This window comes from Tetrao urogallus (genome assembly GCF_951394365.1).
Source record: "Tetrao urogallus genome assembly, chromosome: 11".
Lineage (NCBI taxonomy): Eukaryota > Metazoa > Chordata > Aves > Galliformes > Phasianidae > Tetrao > Tetrao urogallus.
Genome location: NC_136824.1, coordinates 14,658,165 through 14,673,772, shown reverse-complemented (window position 1 = coordinate 14,673,772; position 15,608 = coordinate 14,658,165). Strand labels below are relative to the sequence as shown.

At 37.5% G+C, this 15,608-nt stretch overlaps 1 protein-coding gene across 2 annotated transcripts in view; it reads left to right on the top strand.

Moving 5' to 3' along the window:
• APBA2 (amyloid beta precursor protein binding family A member 2) overlaps positions 1 to 15,608 on the top strand; it is a gene marked incomplete at both ends in the record, with an annotated part of 38,342 nt that overhangs the window by 21,998 nt on the left and 736 nt on the right. For both annotated transcript variants that reach the window (XM_079541143.1, XM_079541142.1), the window contains 5 exons: positions 1,835 to 2,020; positions 5,110 to 5,289; positions 7,273 to 7,485; positions 8,293 to 8,412; positions 14,784 to 14,924. In XM_079541143.1, the coding sequence (XP_079397269.1) occupies positions 1,835 to 2,020; positions 5,110 to 5,289; positions 7,273 to 7,485; positions 8,293 to 8,412; positions 14,784 to 14,924 (840 nt within the window). The remainder of the gene's footprint in view (positions 1 to 1,834; positions 2,021 to 5,109; positions 5,290 to 7,272; positions 7,486 to 8,292; positions 8,413 to 14,783; positions 14,925 to 15,608) is intronic.

Sequence of the window (15,608 nt, the reverse complement as noted above, 5' to 3'; positions counted from 1 at the left end):
CCTTACATATACTCATTGCAGACTGCTGAACAGCAATTACCTCTGCAGAGCTCCCAACATCCTGCTGAGAGATGTCCATTATAAAACATTTTTCCATACTGAGAGTGGTGGTATAAATCCTAATGAGCCCCTGCAAACCTTAGAAAGAACCCCCAACCATCTCTTGACCATCACCTCTTTTCATAGTGTAGATATAAGCATAGAACATTTTCTTTTAAGATTGAGAAGAATCATTAAAATTATTTTATGGATAATGATTCTCTTAAATAAGACAGGTGGCTCTAAGAAACAATCAGCATTTTTCTCTGTCAAGTTAAATCACACTGAAATTCTTAATTACTTGTCAACTTGACACTCTTCTTCTGTTAGGCCTTAGAGATTTGTTCTCCTAACGGTAAAGTAGAAGCCAGCTATTTATATAAGTGATGCTGATGCTTACATAAAACAATGAAAATTGTGTGTTGTCTCATATCTCAGTAAGGTGTTTTGGTTTTTTTTTAAGGAAGATCAGATATCAAGAGAAACACTGCTACTGCTGACATACCAAGGAGGGTACGTCAGTCATCTAATATGACTGAACTATGTAAAAACTGATCTCATGCTGCCCTGTAGGATATCCAGATGTACACTGAGAATCACTAGCAATAAAATAAAATGCATTGAATACAATAATAAAACTTCCTTGAAAACAGGGAAGCAGCCTGCATACAATGGACAACAGAGCAATTAAAAAAACCCCACAACAATACTACAACAACAAACCACACAAACAACAACCACCTGCCAAAAGTACAACACTCAAAAAAACTAATGAACCTATAGGTTTTTTTGTCCTGTTTCTTCAAATTAGAAATATCTGTACATATATATTCAAGCAGCTGCCAGAAGCAGTAGAGACAAACTCAGTCTTAGCCAAGAACCAAATATATGTTGGACAACAAGAAAACAATATGACATAAAACTAATAGAGATCATAAAGTAAAGCAAAACAAAACAATTAACTAATAAGTACTTCTGCATTCCGATTCAGGTAAAATTTGGTGGATGTTTTTAGTTGTTCACTGAAGGTCAAAACTTCAGCTGGTTTGACCAATCAAACTATTATGTTTCCATGTGTTTTCACTTTGAGCAATAAATAGAAAGTTTACTCTAAAAAGTAATGCCTCCTCTTTATTTCTATGGAAACTACAACAGATACGAAGAGCACAACAACACTATTTGGTAGAGCAAATTCTCAGCTACAAAACACTCTTTTTCAGCAGAACCACCACCATTAGCCATGCACTTTTGCCAGCAATGAACAGTATTTATAAAGATAGAAAGTATGCCTTTGCTGTATATAAGAAAACATTATCTTATGCATTAGTATTGTTGTAGGACATAAACAAAATCAATCATAATTAAAAGATAATATTTTACATATTATTGCTACTGAAAAACATAAATACAAAAAAAAAAATCAGGAAATTTAACATTTTCTCATACTGAGATGACTGCTGAAACTTGTTCTGTCACTGTGAAATGCATCTGCTTCATTTAGCAGAACAAACACGAAAGTGAAATGTAATTTTCCGACAGCATGAAATTGTTTAGAAAACATTAGTATAGATCGTTGTTACTGCTCTACCATGTTGCATCTGCACAGGCAACACTTCCACCAAAGCTGATGTCTTGAACCATGAACATGTCTTCAGAGTTCATGCCCATGAACTGCGTTGGTATTGCCAGCAGAGCTGTAGTTTGTGTTATTCTCAAGCAGATCATCCAAGAGAGAAGAAGCAGCATTTGTAAAGTAACAGCAGGTACGAAAAATGTTTCTCTTTGTGTTATGTAGGAAACAATGATGGATCATGCACTGCGCACAATCTCATACATTGCTGACATTGGTAACATTGTGGTTTTAATGGCACGACGCCGCATGCCGAGATCAGCTTCTCAAGACTGTATTGAAACAACACCTGGTGCCCAGGAAGGAAAGAAGCAGTATAAAATGATATGCCATGTCTTCGAATCAGAGGATGTAAGTAAACTGAATTAAACTCTATTCAAAAAGTGAATCACTTGGAGAATGAAATTACATGTAATTTTTTGAATGAGTTTTTGTTGTCAGTAATTTTTTTCTGATTGAAGCTAGAGCTGATCTGGGGGAAAACAGTCCATATTCTTATGTTTTCTGTCTCCACAGTTATCTCAGTCAAATCAAATGATCATTGAATCATTTCTGTTCTTTCAGCAATGCTTCTCCATCTGCCTTAGTTACCTTGAGTTGTCTGACCTTCCATGGCTAAAATGAATTTATGAGACATGAAATAGATAATCCTAGATTAGATTCCCTAGTCCAGAAGATTGCCAGGTATGCAAGACTCCAAGATGGGAGGCAATGAGGTGGAACCATTCTGGTTCTTTCAGACTGAAGCCAAGTTGCCAAGAACATCTACCAATTTGGCAGTTGTGGTACAAGATGCTTACTTACCTCTGGTTGGTGCATGCACTTCTTCTCAAAGATGCAACTTGATCCTTTGGTATTTAAGAACACAAACATTCAGTTAATTTTTTCAGTTCTCTTTTTTTTTCCCATCCCAAGCAAAGATAAAGAAATAGAAGCTTTTGAATAAATGCAGTGGAGCTAAGAAAGTCTCTTTCTCTCTGTTTAGAAAAACGTTTCTTCACAACCAAGAGTTCAGTAGTTCTTCAGCAAAAGGCTATAGTATGTAGGAAGAACTTCAACTACTGCTTCAGAACATCCGTGCAACAGAAAGGATAATTTCAGTCAAACTCTGAGATTCCACGACAGCTGTAAATACTAAGAAGTACTTTAAGAAAGAAATGGAGTGACTGCTTGAGAATTTAGGTTCTTTCAGTATTTCCAATGCAATTGAAAAGTGGATGGATGTACTTGGAACCATTCTCAAAATAGGACTGCAGAACTAGTGGTTGCAGAAGAATTCTGTACATACCCATTTCAGCCCTGTGAAAATTAATGCTGTGCTATGCCCTTATCTCTTATGGCAGAGATAGATAACCTTGCTTTGTTGCCATCGTCTGTCTAGGCATTGTTTTGTAGCTAAATAGAAGATACTCATGTCTAAAGCAGCAGACCTGAGGACTTCAATACATATGGAAAAAAATACCAAACCGTAAAAAAGAAGAGAGAAAATTTGTTATCTGTTTTTAATTGGAAAAGCTGAAATACAGGTATGAGTTATAGGCAGAACTAAACATTTCTGACCACCATTTTATAGCAACAGCTTTAAATATAATTTCTATTATGCGAATTTAAAAATATATATATCCCTTCAGTCATAATTATCAGGTTGCACAGTTTGTGAGCTAAGCAAACATTTTCTTTATTTTAAAGCAATTAAGCTTGTGAAGGAGAAATGGTGCTGTCAAAAGGTTGGAGCTCTAGACTGAGACTGTTCTCAGACCTACATCTGAGCTGTGAAACTGCTCTGCTGCAGTCATCTTTTCAAGAACTGAATTACATTATCTCTAAGCTGTGCACAATACTGAAGGCTTTCAAAAACATTCATAAAAATTTGCAAATACAGATGAAATTGAAATGTAATTACTGACTACTGCTAGCAATAAGAATATAACATCCAGGCATGTAAGTTTTGAGAAGGTGAGGAAAAAAGTAATGGGCAGGAAAAGAAAGCAATTACACTGGAGTTAGTAAGTTGATAAGGACTGATGATAAACTAATGATGGAATGAGACAGAAACATTCTTGATGACCTGCACAACTACAAACATCGTGGTATTGATGAATTATTCTTACAAGAGTTGAGATATTTTCAAATGTGAAGGAATAGGAAGTGACTGGCTGCAGGCTAAACATATCCCTTGTTTTCCAGTCATGCAGATTGGTGCTTTTGTGTACTTCACCACATAATGTAGCATCAAAGAAGAAAGCACTGTTTCTCTGATAGGTAGAAAAGACTTAGACTCATGTTGTTGTCCAGAAAACCTTGTGCATCATACTGTACTTGGTATGGCCTACTGTCTAAGCAGTTGTGCTGCATTTCCAGAAGAGTTTTATAGTTTTCTTTATGAGTATCTTTAGGAAGTTATATTCTTCAGATCACTGGGAGTAACATTACTCATATTCTCTAATGATAGATTACAGTTCCTGAAAACTACAAATACATAAACCCCAACTTGGCATTCCCCTGTAAGCCTGAGGGGAAGAAAAAAAAAGACCCAAGTTCCTTTTACTTACCTCTGCCTTTTTCCCTGTGTTCCATTGCCACCTAGTGGAACCAGAAAGTAAATTTTATGACAGTTCATTAGTGTCTTAATCTGTGTGCAGTAAGGTAAATATGCAAAGAAATCACTATCATTATCATCAATTTCTGTCAATTTCTTTCTAATGCATACGTATTCTGGCACATCTAAATATCTGTAACTGTAATGTTTGATTAACTGTACACACCATACAGCCCACTTTAATGGGAAGTCAGCTTATATTACATACTATAGTAAAATCCATACCCAGATAAATGCTAAAAAAAGTTAATAAAGATACAGGGGGGTTGGGGTAGTTAGCATGAGAAAGCTGTACTCATGGCTCTGGCTATGGTCTTGAAAGCATCTCTCACACTATTAGTGAAAAGGTGGTAGCTGTAGATATCTAGTGGTCAAGCGGAGCTATTACTGGTTTGCTGGGAACATGAGAGATGTCACAGCAGTAATGGGAGAGCACACGTTTTTACTGAAGCAGTGTCTTCAGTTGTATAAAACTAAGATGGAAAAGCATCGGTGACACTACAGCCAAAATCACTGCTTGTACATGTCCATGAAGTCACGTGAAAGCTTAGCAACAGCTCTCGTCACTCTTGTAAATACACTGTGGTGAAAAGCACAGCCTGTGACCGTGTTACTCTGAAAACTGTCCCTCACTGGTACAAGGCTTTTTTTTTTTTTAACGGAGTTTGCAATTTGATTTTGGATATAAGGCACTTTTTCTATACAACTGACCTTAAAGTGATTTCATATACATACTAACATAGCAACTTCACAGGATTGTTTGACTTTGTCTTAAATCCAGTGTCTCGTTTCTTATTGTTTCAGATCTTTCCCTCAGCTCTTTTTTCATTTTATATTATAGGCACAGCTGATAGCTCAGTCTATTGGTCAGGCTTTCAGCGTAGCTTACCAGGAGTTTTTAAGAGCCAATGGAATTAACCCTGAGGATCTCAGTCAGAAAGAGTACAGTGACATCATCAATACCCAGGAGATGTACAACGATGATCTCATACACTTTTCCAATTCAGAAAACTGCAAAGAGGTAAACTAGCTTTGGAATCTTCATCTCAGATTGATCTGTCTTTTTCAGATGAATGTAGTTCTCCTGGGAATTTCCTTGGCATTTTAAGGATGATTTAACATCTCAAGATGCATTGTTTCATCAGAACTGTGCTACTAAAGTCACTTTCAAAATTTAAGAAAAAATGTCCAGGTTCTTTCTGCTTCCACTGATCAAAACTGTTACCTCTGAATAAATGACCTCTGTGCTTACACCATTTGATTATGACCTCTGTGCAGTACACCATGTAAAGTGCTTTCATGTTTTACCAATGTATTGACAGAGAGAGATGGCAATCTATTTTCATGCCCACTCTAAGATATTACTTCCTTGAGAGAGAAAAGAACCACATGTCCAGGATGCTGTGACACTGGGCATGCTAGTATCTCATCTAGTAGAACACAAGCAAAACTGTGACAAGAAATGGAGTTTAACACTTAAAATGCATAAAAAGGCAAGAATTTCCTTTAATTACCCCTGAATTACTTAATTGTAACTCCTAACATTAACAAAATATTTCACACTTTACATTTCTCATGTAGGTCATTGCAATACTGAGCATTCTAAATAAGAACATGTTAACTGTAATTGCACCTAAACTCTGCTCTTACCTTACACTGCTGGATTGTGATGGGGACTCGGTCTGTGTTCCAAAGGCAGAGTTCCCATGCTGAGTCCTAAAGCAGCTTACTTTGATTTGAATTCCTATTGCCTAATCCTTCAATCACAGTTTTCCTGCTTCCATCATTTTTTTTCTTAGCATTATAGAGTCTCATATGTGTGTTCTTGGAAAGAGAGCATTTTCCACCTGTACCTCCAGATAAGAGATGTTAGGATTTGATGTGCTGTGTAACATGACTGCACTCACTAGATATCAGTAAAGTGTTCTCATGTATTACATATAAACATGACAAAGCATGTCTCCTGTAGCAGACAAGGGAACATTCAGTTGGACAAATAATCATTTAAGAATTGAAACATAAAAATGCAAGTATATAACATTTCAAAGTGATTAAAAGAGATAACTTTTTGTAGCACCTTTGTTTCTAACTGGCTTATGAAAGTTTGAACAGTGACAGAGTAGTGGCATAGTGGTTCAAAGCCTTGGCAGATGGCCTCAACAAGTGGCCTTTGTGATTCCTTTGAAGTACAGATTCTCTTGCCCTTGTTGCTTTTGAGTTCAGAAAGCTGATCTGAATGCAGAAGAGTTGTAAACTTTGCATAGTACAGGTTGTAGATACGTTTTTCATTTGGAAGAAATCAATTCCTATTAGTTTGTTAAAGAATATATTATCAACTTTTATTCCTCTTTATGATGCTATGATTACTGAACTGTTAACATCACCATATTTAAATCAGCGCATCAGGAATCTGAGACTAACATGCTAGGCACAAGTGCATTCAGTAGTGTTAACGGTAATAATAAGCAGCAGGTCCTTGCCTGAAGATGAGGACAGGTTTGAGGGTGAAATCCTGAGATCAAGAGCAGACCTGCACTCTGATGGTAGAGGTGGAGCTGAACTCAGACTTGTGCTCCAGCCGCTGCCTTAGCCACAAAACACTGCAGCCTCAATCTAGCCATGATTGCTAGATTCCAAGGACACTGGCATTCATGCATTTGGTATTCAGTTTCACCATCTTCTGTAGTTAACATGAAATGTTGGGTTTTTTGTTTATCATAAGGACATACCTTACCACCCAGAACAAGCAACTGGAAGCTGCCTGAAAAGCCCTGAAAAGAAACAACTGTGCTAAATACAGTTCTAACAGCCTTTTTGAAGTCATGCTACTATGCAGTGGCAAAAAATGGGATTATTTTTGTAATTTTTAGGTGTCAGTCAGGAACAACTGAGATGCCAGTGCCCAAATCTGGACAAATCGAAGGAAAAAGGGTTTTTTTTTTTCCTTTCTTCTTCTTCTTCTTTTTTTTTTTTTTTAAATTTTAAATTCTCTTTCTAATTGCAGCTCCAGCTAGAAAAACAGAAGGGAGAAATTCTTGGAGTAGTGATTGTGGAATCTGGATGGGGATCCATTCTACCCACTGTTATCCTGGCAAACATGATGAATGGAGGCCCTGCAGCCCGTTCAGGAAAACTAAGCATTGGAGACCAGATTATGTCTATTAATGGGACCAGTTTAGTTGGTCTACCTCTTGCAACATGCCAAGGGATCATAAAGGTACCCCAAACTTGCCTCTATAAGCTGTAGATTGTGAACTAGCAGAGATACGATACTCTGACAAGCAACCCTGTAGATGTTTAGCACATGTGATTTTATGTATCACTATGAGAAATAAGGAATCTGTCACTAACAAAATGTAGACTTGGAAACAGAAGTTCAGGGGTGATAATGTACAGAAAGTTAGAGCTGGAAAATTTGGCGATATCTCTGTTATTGGACTGTAGCAAACAAGGCCATGTATAAAAAACCTGTCCAGCATAATTATCTTTAAGTTTCATGCTTCCCCACAGACTCCAAATTAAAATCTGAATATTAAAATCTACAATGCTGCTCTTGAGCTCAATGTAGATGAACTCACGGGAGGCTGAATGGGAACCTGGTAGACTGTAGGACAGACCAAGTAAATGTATGAAGATTCCTCAGACACAATGCAATCTCAGGATGCATTATCTTTAAGTACTAAGATGAAATCTAATATCTGTTCAAATATAACTAAGATCAGCAGCAGATTAATTAGCCAGATACTGGTAGAGGGCAGGCAGTAGTCAGTTTTAGTAATTCTTGACTTGAAAGATTTTATGGTAATTAAAGTTAAGGCTTTAATGGGCATTGCTGGGCCAAACAGCTTAGGAAATACAGTACTGTTAATGAAATAGAGACGCGTATCTCTAGGTTAACAACAGACTTCTGTTAACTCCGGCTGTTGTCTCCCAAAACAACCATTTTACAGTCTTGCAATTAGGAAACTTAATGAAAGATCAAATTAAAATCTCTTTGAGAAATATCTTTTGGGATGTTTTACAGGGTCTCAAGAATCAGACACAAGTCAAACTGAACATTGTCAGCTGCCCTCCCGTCACTACTGTACTCATAAAACGGCCAGACTTGAAATACCAGCTGGGTTTCAGCGTACAGAATGGAATTGTAAGTTTCTGTGGTCAGTAGCTATGTTTTTCTGAAGAAGAAATACACTGAAATATTGAAAAATTCCTTTCACGTGCCCCTATCTCAAAATCTATAGATTTGGAGAACTTCTTCCTGGTTAGTGTGTAAGTTTGCAGACACTTGCTGGGCCTGCTGCAGTAGACCTTCATGTTGCATTCATCTCAAGCTAGATGTGTATTGCATACATATTTATGGGCATAAGTCTGTTCACTGAAAATTATCATCAACTTCAATGATTTGTTAATTAGTTTTTGGAGGTTAGATATGTCCATGTTTGTCAATAGTCTCTACCAGCTACTGCCTTCGCAGCTTCTCTACTTGGAGATTCTACACAGAACCAAAACAGTTGTTAAATTTATTTTGTATTTTTTTGTAATGAATTGCAGTTAACTCATATTGATATATACCTACATTCCAAGACCTCAGGTTTTATAAGGTTTTATACTCTGATTCATTAATTAATCAAAACCTTACAATTAACTCTGATAACATATGGGAAATAAACAACACCAAAAGAAGTGCTGCTATAGTTCAGATTGTTTGGTGCAATATCTGGATCAGCTAATATATACACGATTCTGGCATTAGTGTGCCTGAGTTGCAAGGAAAGCAGTAATACTGAAACAGATTTTTGCAATTCTAACTTCCTAATCTTAGCTCTGATCCTTTTTTTTTTTTTTTTTCTTTCAGCACAGTCTCACTAAGGCTTTAATTTTTCTTCTACTGTGTAGAACTTATTTGGATTATACAGTAGTGGACTGCATCTTGAAAAGCAGACACAGGAATATAATTGTGACTGCCTCTGGTTAAAGCTAAGCCTCTCTCACTACAAGTTTAAGAAAAAAAAAAAGAAAAAGGAGTTGTGGCCTAGGTATCCCTTTCCCTTCTCTGCATGCAGCAGTTTCCCTGCAACAACAGTAAACAGGAGAACAGGTGTGACAAGTAACACTCACCCACTGCAGCTCAGGGTTCTTTTCTCATAGCTCTTCTTTCCCAAGCCATTTTCTGGTACAAAGCAAACTTCCAGGGCACTGTTAGCTCAGGTAGCCACCCATTGTTTTTGAGGGCTGATACAGCATTAAGGACCGCCTGCAATGCAGGACCATCACCTTTTCCTCTTTTTCCTCTTCTTTCAGTCTATAAAAATAAAATAAAATCAGGCTATCCACACAGAAAAGTGCATTAAAAAGGGACTGTGGGCTGTGGTTCCCTGTTCTGTGGAACTCATTGATTGAATTTGCCAGATTTGTTTGGCAAAAATTTGAAAAGAGTAGCAGGTCCCTGTTTATACTGTCTATAATGAGATGTACTATGCTTTGGGAAGCAGGTGGCTCCTTAGTGGATTCTCAACTATACCAACTATTGCTGAGAAATTATTGTACTGAAGTTCCTCGTGTTCCTACCTAAGATCACATATTGTTGTGTGGTCACAGCAGGCTGGTGTGAACAATGTTACTACAAGGCTTTATCCAGCTGGAAATACTCTGATGTGATACCTCCCCCCAGGCTGATGTCCTTTAGAAGCAGGGGTTTAAAGTATCCCGTTTGGGATTAATACTCTGATACTTGAGTAGACAGAAGTCTACAAAAACGAAAATACAGGAAAATCAATCGTAGTATTTCTGTCCTCCTTTACACACCTTTAAACCTGTTTGACCTATATACATGTATGTTTAGAGGGTCTGGACAATACTGGCAGTGCACTCAGCATTAGCATTTCCCAAGTGTTGCGATCTGATTTTCCGAGATTCCACAGAGGATGCTGAGAGCAGCACATTGTGTGAGGCAGAGATTTATTTCCTAATTGCCATCCTTGAGAAGTCCAGTATGTACAGCTGGTGCAATGATAAAAAGAGAAAATACATTTAAGGAACAATGAGCAGAACTACGGTGCATCTATCACCTCTTTTGGGAGGCCTGTCACAGTACTATCAGGGGTGGGTCAGGGCTGCAGGAAAAGAATCTGGCCAAGGCAGAGGAAAGGAAACATATGTCCTTGCAGGGTGCTAACAGAGTCCGAGAGACAATCAAGCTGTCCCATCTGACCATCTCTTATACACTTGGAGCCTCACTCCTGCACACATTGGTTGTCTCCTTTCATGGTGTGTTCTCTCCATCTACTGGACGTTTGTTGTATTCACCACTACGGATGGTCACAGATCACTGTTTTTACATTAGTAACATTTAGATGACATCCAACAGGAAGTTTACCAAACTCAGCAGGAACCCTTCATAGAAAACAAAGAAAGGCTTGTAAAATACATTCCATTTATGAAGCGTCTGTGTTTGGATATAAAAGCCAATGAACAAAAAGAAGAGCTTAATATAAATATATTAAATATATAAAATAGCAACTTTGTTAGGCTGCTAAGTAGACTGGATTCTGGTGCTGTAATTTCTTGCTCAGATAAACATCTCCCTTACTTCAACTAACATTTGAAAATATGACTTTGCAAAGTATATTTTCCTGGTAGTTTAACACTTAACTTCTAAAAACCATTCTTCTAAATGCTAACAATTGTTATAAACATGATGGGAAACAACATCCTGCTCTTTTGTTTGGCTTAGCATTAGCACAGTGAAAAAACAAGTAGCTTGCCAGATCAGGTATAATTAAATCTCTCCTACTGCTGTGCAATTACCTCATTATGCATGCATCTGGTGCTTACTTCTGTTCCTCTTCTGATAGCAGTTTTGTGGTAATTCCTTTTCAAGCTGCCTATCTCATCTATGCAGAATGTACAGCTATTGTCTTTGTGAATAGACCACAAACAACCTGAACACACAGAAGTAGTATTTGATCTGGGATTTGTTTTTTTAGGATATCAGGAAGATGCAGAGACTGGATTGCTGCAGGTGACTGCTTTAGTTTGTGTCTTCCATATAGCTTAATTCATGTAAATCCTGAAATGGTGCCTCAGGGAGCAGTAGAGGAACTAGCTTTTGGAAGTTTTAGTTAGTGAACAGCACAAATCTAGTATTACATTTGCAGGATTGTTCTTGCATTAGTAATTGCAGATATTCTGCATGGCTCTTGAAAGCTTCTGCAGTAGCTTCATTGCACACTTATAAAAGAAAACTGAAATTTGAACTTTAAAACATTAGGAAAAAAAACCTAAAATATTGTGCAAAGATATGAAAGAAGTGGCAGAAATGTTGTGTGATGGGAAGGTGAATTAAAGCAACCTATCAGCCATCTTTTGAAAATTATTATGCCACATTTCTTGTAAAATTCATATTCAAACACAAATTGACTTTTCACACCACATCATTTTCTTGTTTCCTTCATTATGATAGAGCCACACTGCTAATAATCTACCACTTCTCAGCAAACTCTGGGATGCTCATTCACTTCCTCTGAGAAGTGTATCTACCCATCCCTCATCCAGCAGAATTCTATCTAAAACTATAGTAAGACTAGGTGAAAGTTAACCAAACTGATAAATAGTTCTTGCTTTCTTGCCTTTGTTTATACTTGTGTAAACTTTTAAAGGAAAAAAACACATAGGGCTTAAATAGAGAACTACAGGTATGAGATGATGAGAAACCTGGTTTAATAGGTTGTATTTAGGTATTTGCTCAGAGAAGACAATTTGTCTTGAACTGTACTACAGTCAATATTTTGATACACAATGGGCAGTTCCAATAAAACTGATGGGATTGAAGTTTCACATGGGATTCACTGCAACTTGCCTAAGACACTACAGAATACATAACAGCTGAGTAGATTCAACTAGTATGGCTTACTTTATTTTTTCTCTCTGTTTACAGAGTAAATAGAGCACAGGCTCTTGCTTACAAGATCTGGATCAGTTATGCTTTTTTTAATAATAGTTGCCATATTTCACAACTATGATAGCAAGGTAAACAGTCCTGGCTGAATCTCATTTACTTAAGGTACAGCTCACCTTAAACTTGCCAGCCAAATACATCTCACGTATGTGGGCTGGAGACTGAAGCCTCAAGCTGTTTTCATCAGTCACTCACAAATACAGGAGCCACATAAATCTGTGCTAGAAGTGCAATGCATTTCCTTACATCTGCACTCTGCCTCTAGCACAGCGTGATCTGTGAAGTTAGTCAGAGCCACTTGAGATCTGCATCTGTTCCTTTTTCTACCTCATTAAAATATCTAATGCTTACAAAAAGGAAGCTGAATCCTCTCCCTGGAGAGGGATAATGTTCTTGAATGAGAATAAGAGACCACTTCCTATGTCTGAGGCTGTTAGAAATTCACTGGTACTAAAAGCGTTTTGAGTGCCCCAGAAGAAAAAAAAATGCTCTAGATAGATACACAAGCCATTATCTTTCCCTTTATGCCAGTGGGGTTAAAGGCAACATTTCCATTTGCTCTGAAAGCTTTTATTTCAGTTGGTTGTATGGCCTGTGTTATTTTATTTGATAAAATGTATGTATAGGGTTTCCTTTGGCACATTCTGCTCTTGTCCTGTCACACGGCTTCATACAATCCCCAAAAGCACTGAACAAATTTCAACAGTGAGTTAAATGAGAAGCTTTGTATAAGAGTCAGGTGAAGATCTGTGTAATGCAGCTTATCTTGTTAGGGCTACGATTAGAAGGTAGGCAACCTGTACAAAAACACACTGAAATTCAAGATGCCCATTCTGTGAAAGGTCTTGATGGTGCCTCTAATCATTAGAGTCCAGCAGAAGCAATTTAAGAGTCACTGTGGCCGAAGCTCAGCCACTCATTATAAAGTGGCTGCTGCAAGATAAGTATCACCATAGATAAACTTTTTCATAATGTTAAAGAAGGTGGGTTTTATTTGTTTGTTTGATAATAAATGAAGATCTATATATTTTCCTTCCTCATATTAGACACCCTGAATTTGAGTAAGGATTTCATTTCTCTGAGCACTGATATTTGCAAAGAGGACTTCGAGGAAAACCAGTAGTCAAACAGAAAAGATACTGCTCAACCACAGTGTTTTACCCTCATTTTATGCTAGCTTGTCCATCTTCCCACATACTATATTTGTTTCTGAATTAAATTATAAACTTGCTGAGACACAAGCCACATCTTATCATACTTACATTTAGCCCAGAGCAAACTATAAGAGCTCAACAAATAATTCTTGGCATATGATTATAACCATTGACAGTAGCTGCAGAAGCAGCCATCACTGGGTGCTATTCCTGTAGGACTCATTTCTTTTCCTCCAAGAACAGATTCTTCTCAGTAAGCAATAGGTACAGCACAGCATGGTGAGCTCTGCTCAATTTCACCTCCCTTATGTGCTGCATCAGCTTAGGTCTTCTGAAACAATTTAGCAGGGATTTCCATCCAATGCACATCTGTCTAGACTGACAGGAAGGCCCCATCATAGCACAGATATTGCAGAGAAGACAGTTTTTTAATAAAGATCACCGTGCTGCATTGAGCTGTATTCCTTCTGCCTATACACAAAGCATTTTGTTACCTTAGAATCAATTCAAATATCAGTGACTGTTAAGATTATGCCTAATAAACAGAATTCTTACAGAATTATTTCCTATAATATTAGGCATAAAATTAAAAAAAAACCAAAAAACTGTGCGTATGTCTTTACTGGTACCTGTGAATGCCAGTTGAAACAGTGGCCTGATCTGCCTTCTTTGTCCTAAACTCTCTCTATTCAGCAGCACTATAAAACATGGAGAAAAGCGGTGGCTCAGGAGGGCAGTGCCCTTTTCCAGCCTGCAGAGGTACAGAAAACAAGCTGTCATCGTTCACTATTCAATTAGTTTGCTGATAACAGCCTGTAATAAGAATGTGCTCATTTAAGACCCCGCTCCACCTTTCAGTACAGAACACCTACACGTCGTCGTCCTTTCATTCAGCCTACATCAGTGTTTCCCCAGAATTAAGGATTGTGGATTAAGCTTTATGTCAGTTTTTTCCATGTATATGAAAAGTTTGCTGTTGTAGATTAATTTGTATTCTAGTTGTTTTTAACATCTGATTGTTCAGAAAGAACAATGTGGTAATTTCAGAAAGAGTCCAGGTGGTACAGTGAGAAATAGTTTTCAAAAGAATCACTTTCTTATCCCAACAGTACGTAAAACTTCTCTTTTCCCCATAACTCCACTTCTGCTGCTCCTGCCTTGCGGCTAGGTGCATCCTTGTACATGTTTACACATTCCAGTCCAGAAGAATGAAAGTAAAAATGGTAATTTCCATAAATTTTGAAAAATGGTAGACCACTGATACCTTGTAGTACTGCTCATTGCTTTCTGCTAGTATCTTCTGAAGTCCCTGTGGTGTCACCTCTCGGTATGGTGTACTAAATCCTATTAACTGCTATATTTTGACATTTCTAATCTTCAATAACTTTTGCTTTTTCTTGGCAGATTTGCAGCTTGATGCGAGGTGGAATAGCTGAGAGGGGAGGGGTTAGAGTGGGTCATCGTATTATTGAGATCAATGGACAGAGTGTTGTTGCAACTGCTCACGAGAAGATAGTACAGGCACTGTCAAACTCAGTGGGAGAGGTAAGTATTCATTAAATCTTCAATTTTTACCAAAGACTTAAAACTGTCAAAAAAATCAGTTGAAAAATGTCTTAACATAGTATTAAAACCATCAACTCAGTAGATTGGAGTTGAGCACTGATAACAATTAACAAAACATCTTTGAACACTTAGATGTACGTTCAGTTTTTACACTCATTTCAAGAATGCGTGGCATGATTCTGAACCTCAGCCTGCTGTTCGAATTAAACCAGTCAGTTAAAGGAAGGAATCAATTAAGCACGTTAGCTATGTCTCTTAACTTCTGACTACAGCACCTGCTGTAAAAATAAATCAGTGTTCAAAGAGCTGAGATTAAAATTCGTATGTATTTTAATTCACTCTGATGGAACATCTCCAACTTACCTTGGGAATAAGACATCTCTCTGCAGTACTTTTAGAGAAATCATCAAAGGATGAACAAGATCCTCTGGTTTACCAAAATCTACTCAATTTAGAATAGGATCATACACAACCCTGGCCAGATCTTCCACTACCTCCTCTGCAAAAAAATCAGAGGTAACTTCTTTTCCTGTGGAAAGTGGTACTTGAAAAAGAATTCAGAGTACATGCGGTCCATGCATGTTGGCAGAAACAAAGCCATGTAGATTTCAAGAGAACTTCCACGTCTTTGTGATACCTCTACTGCACAAAAGCTCTCTAAAC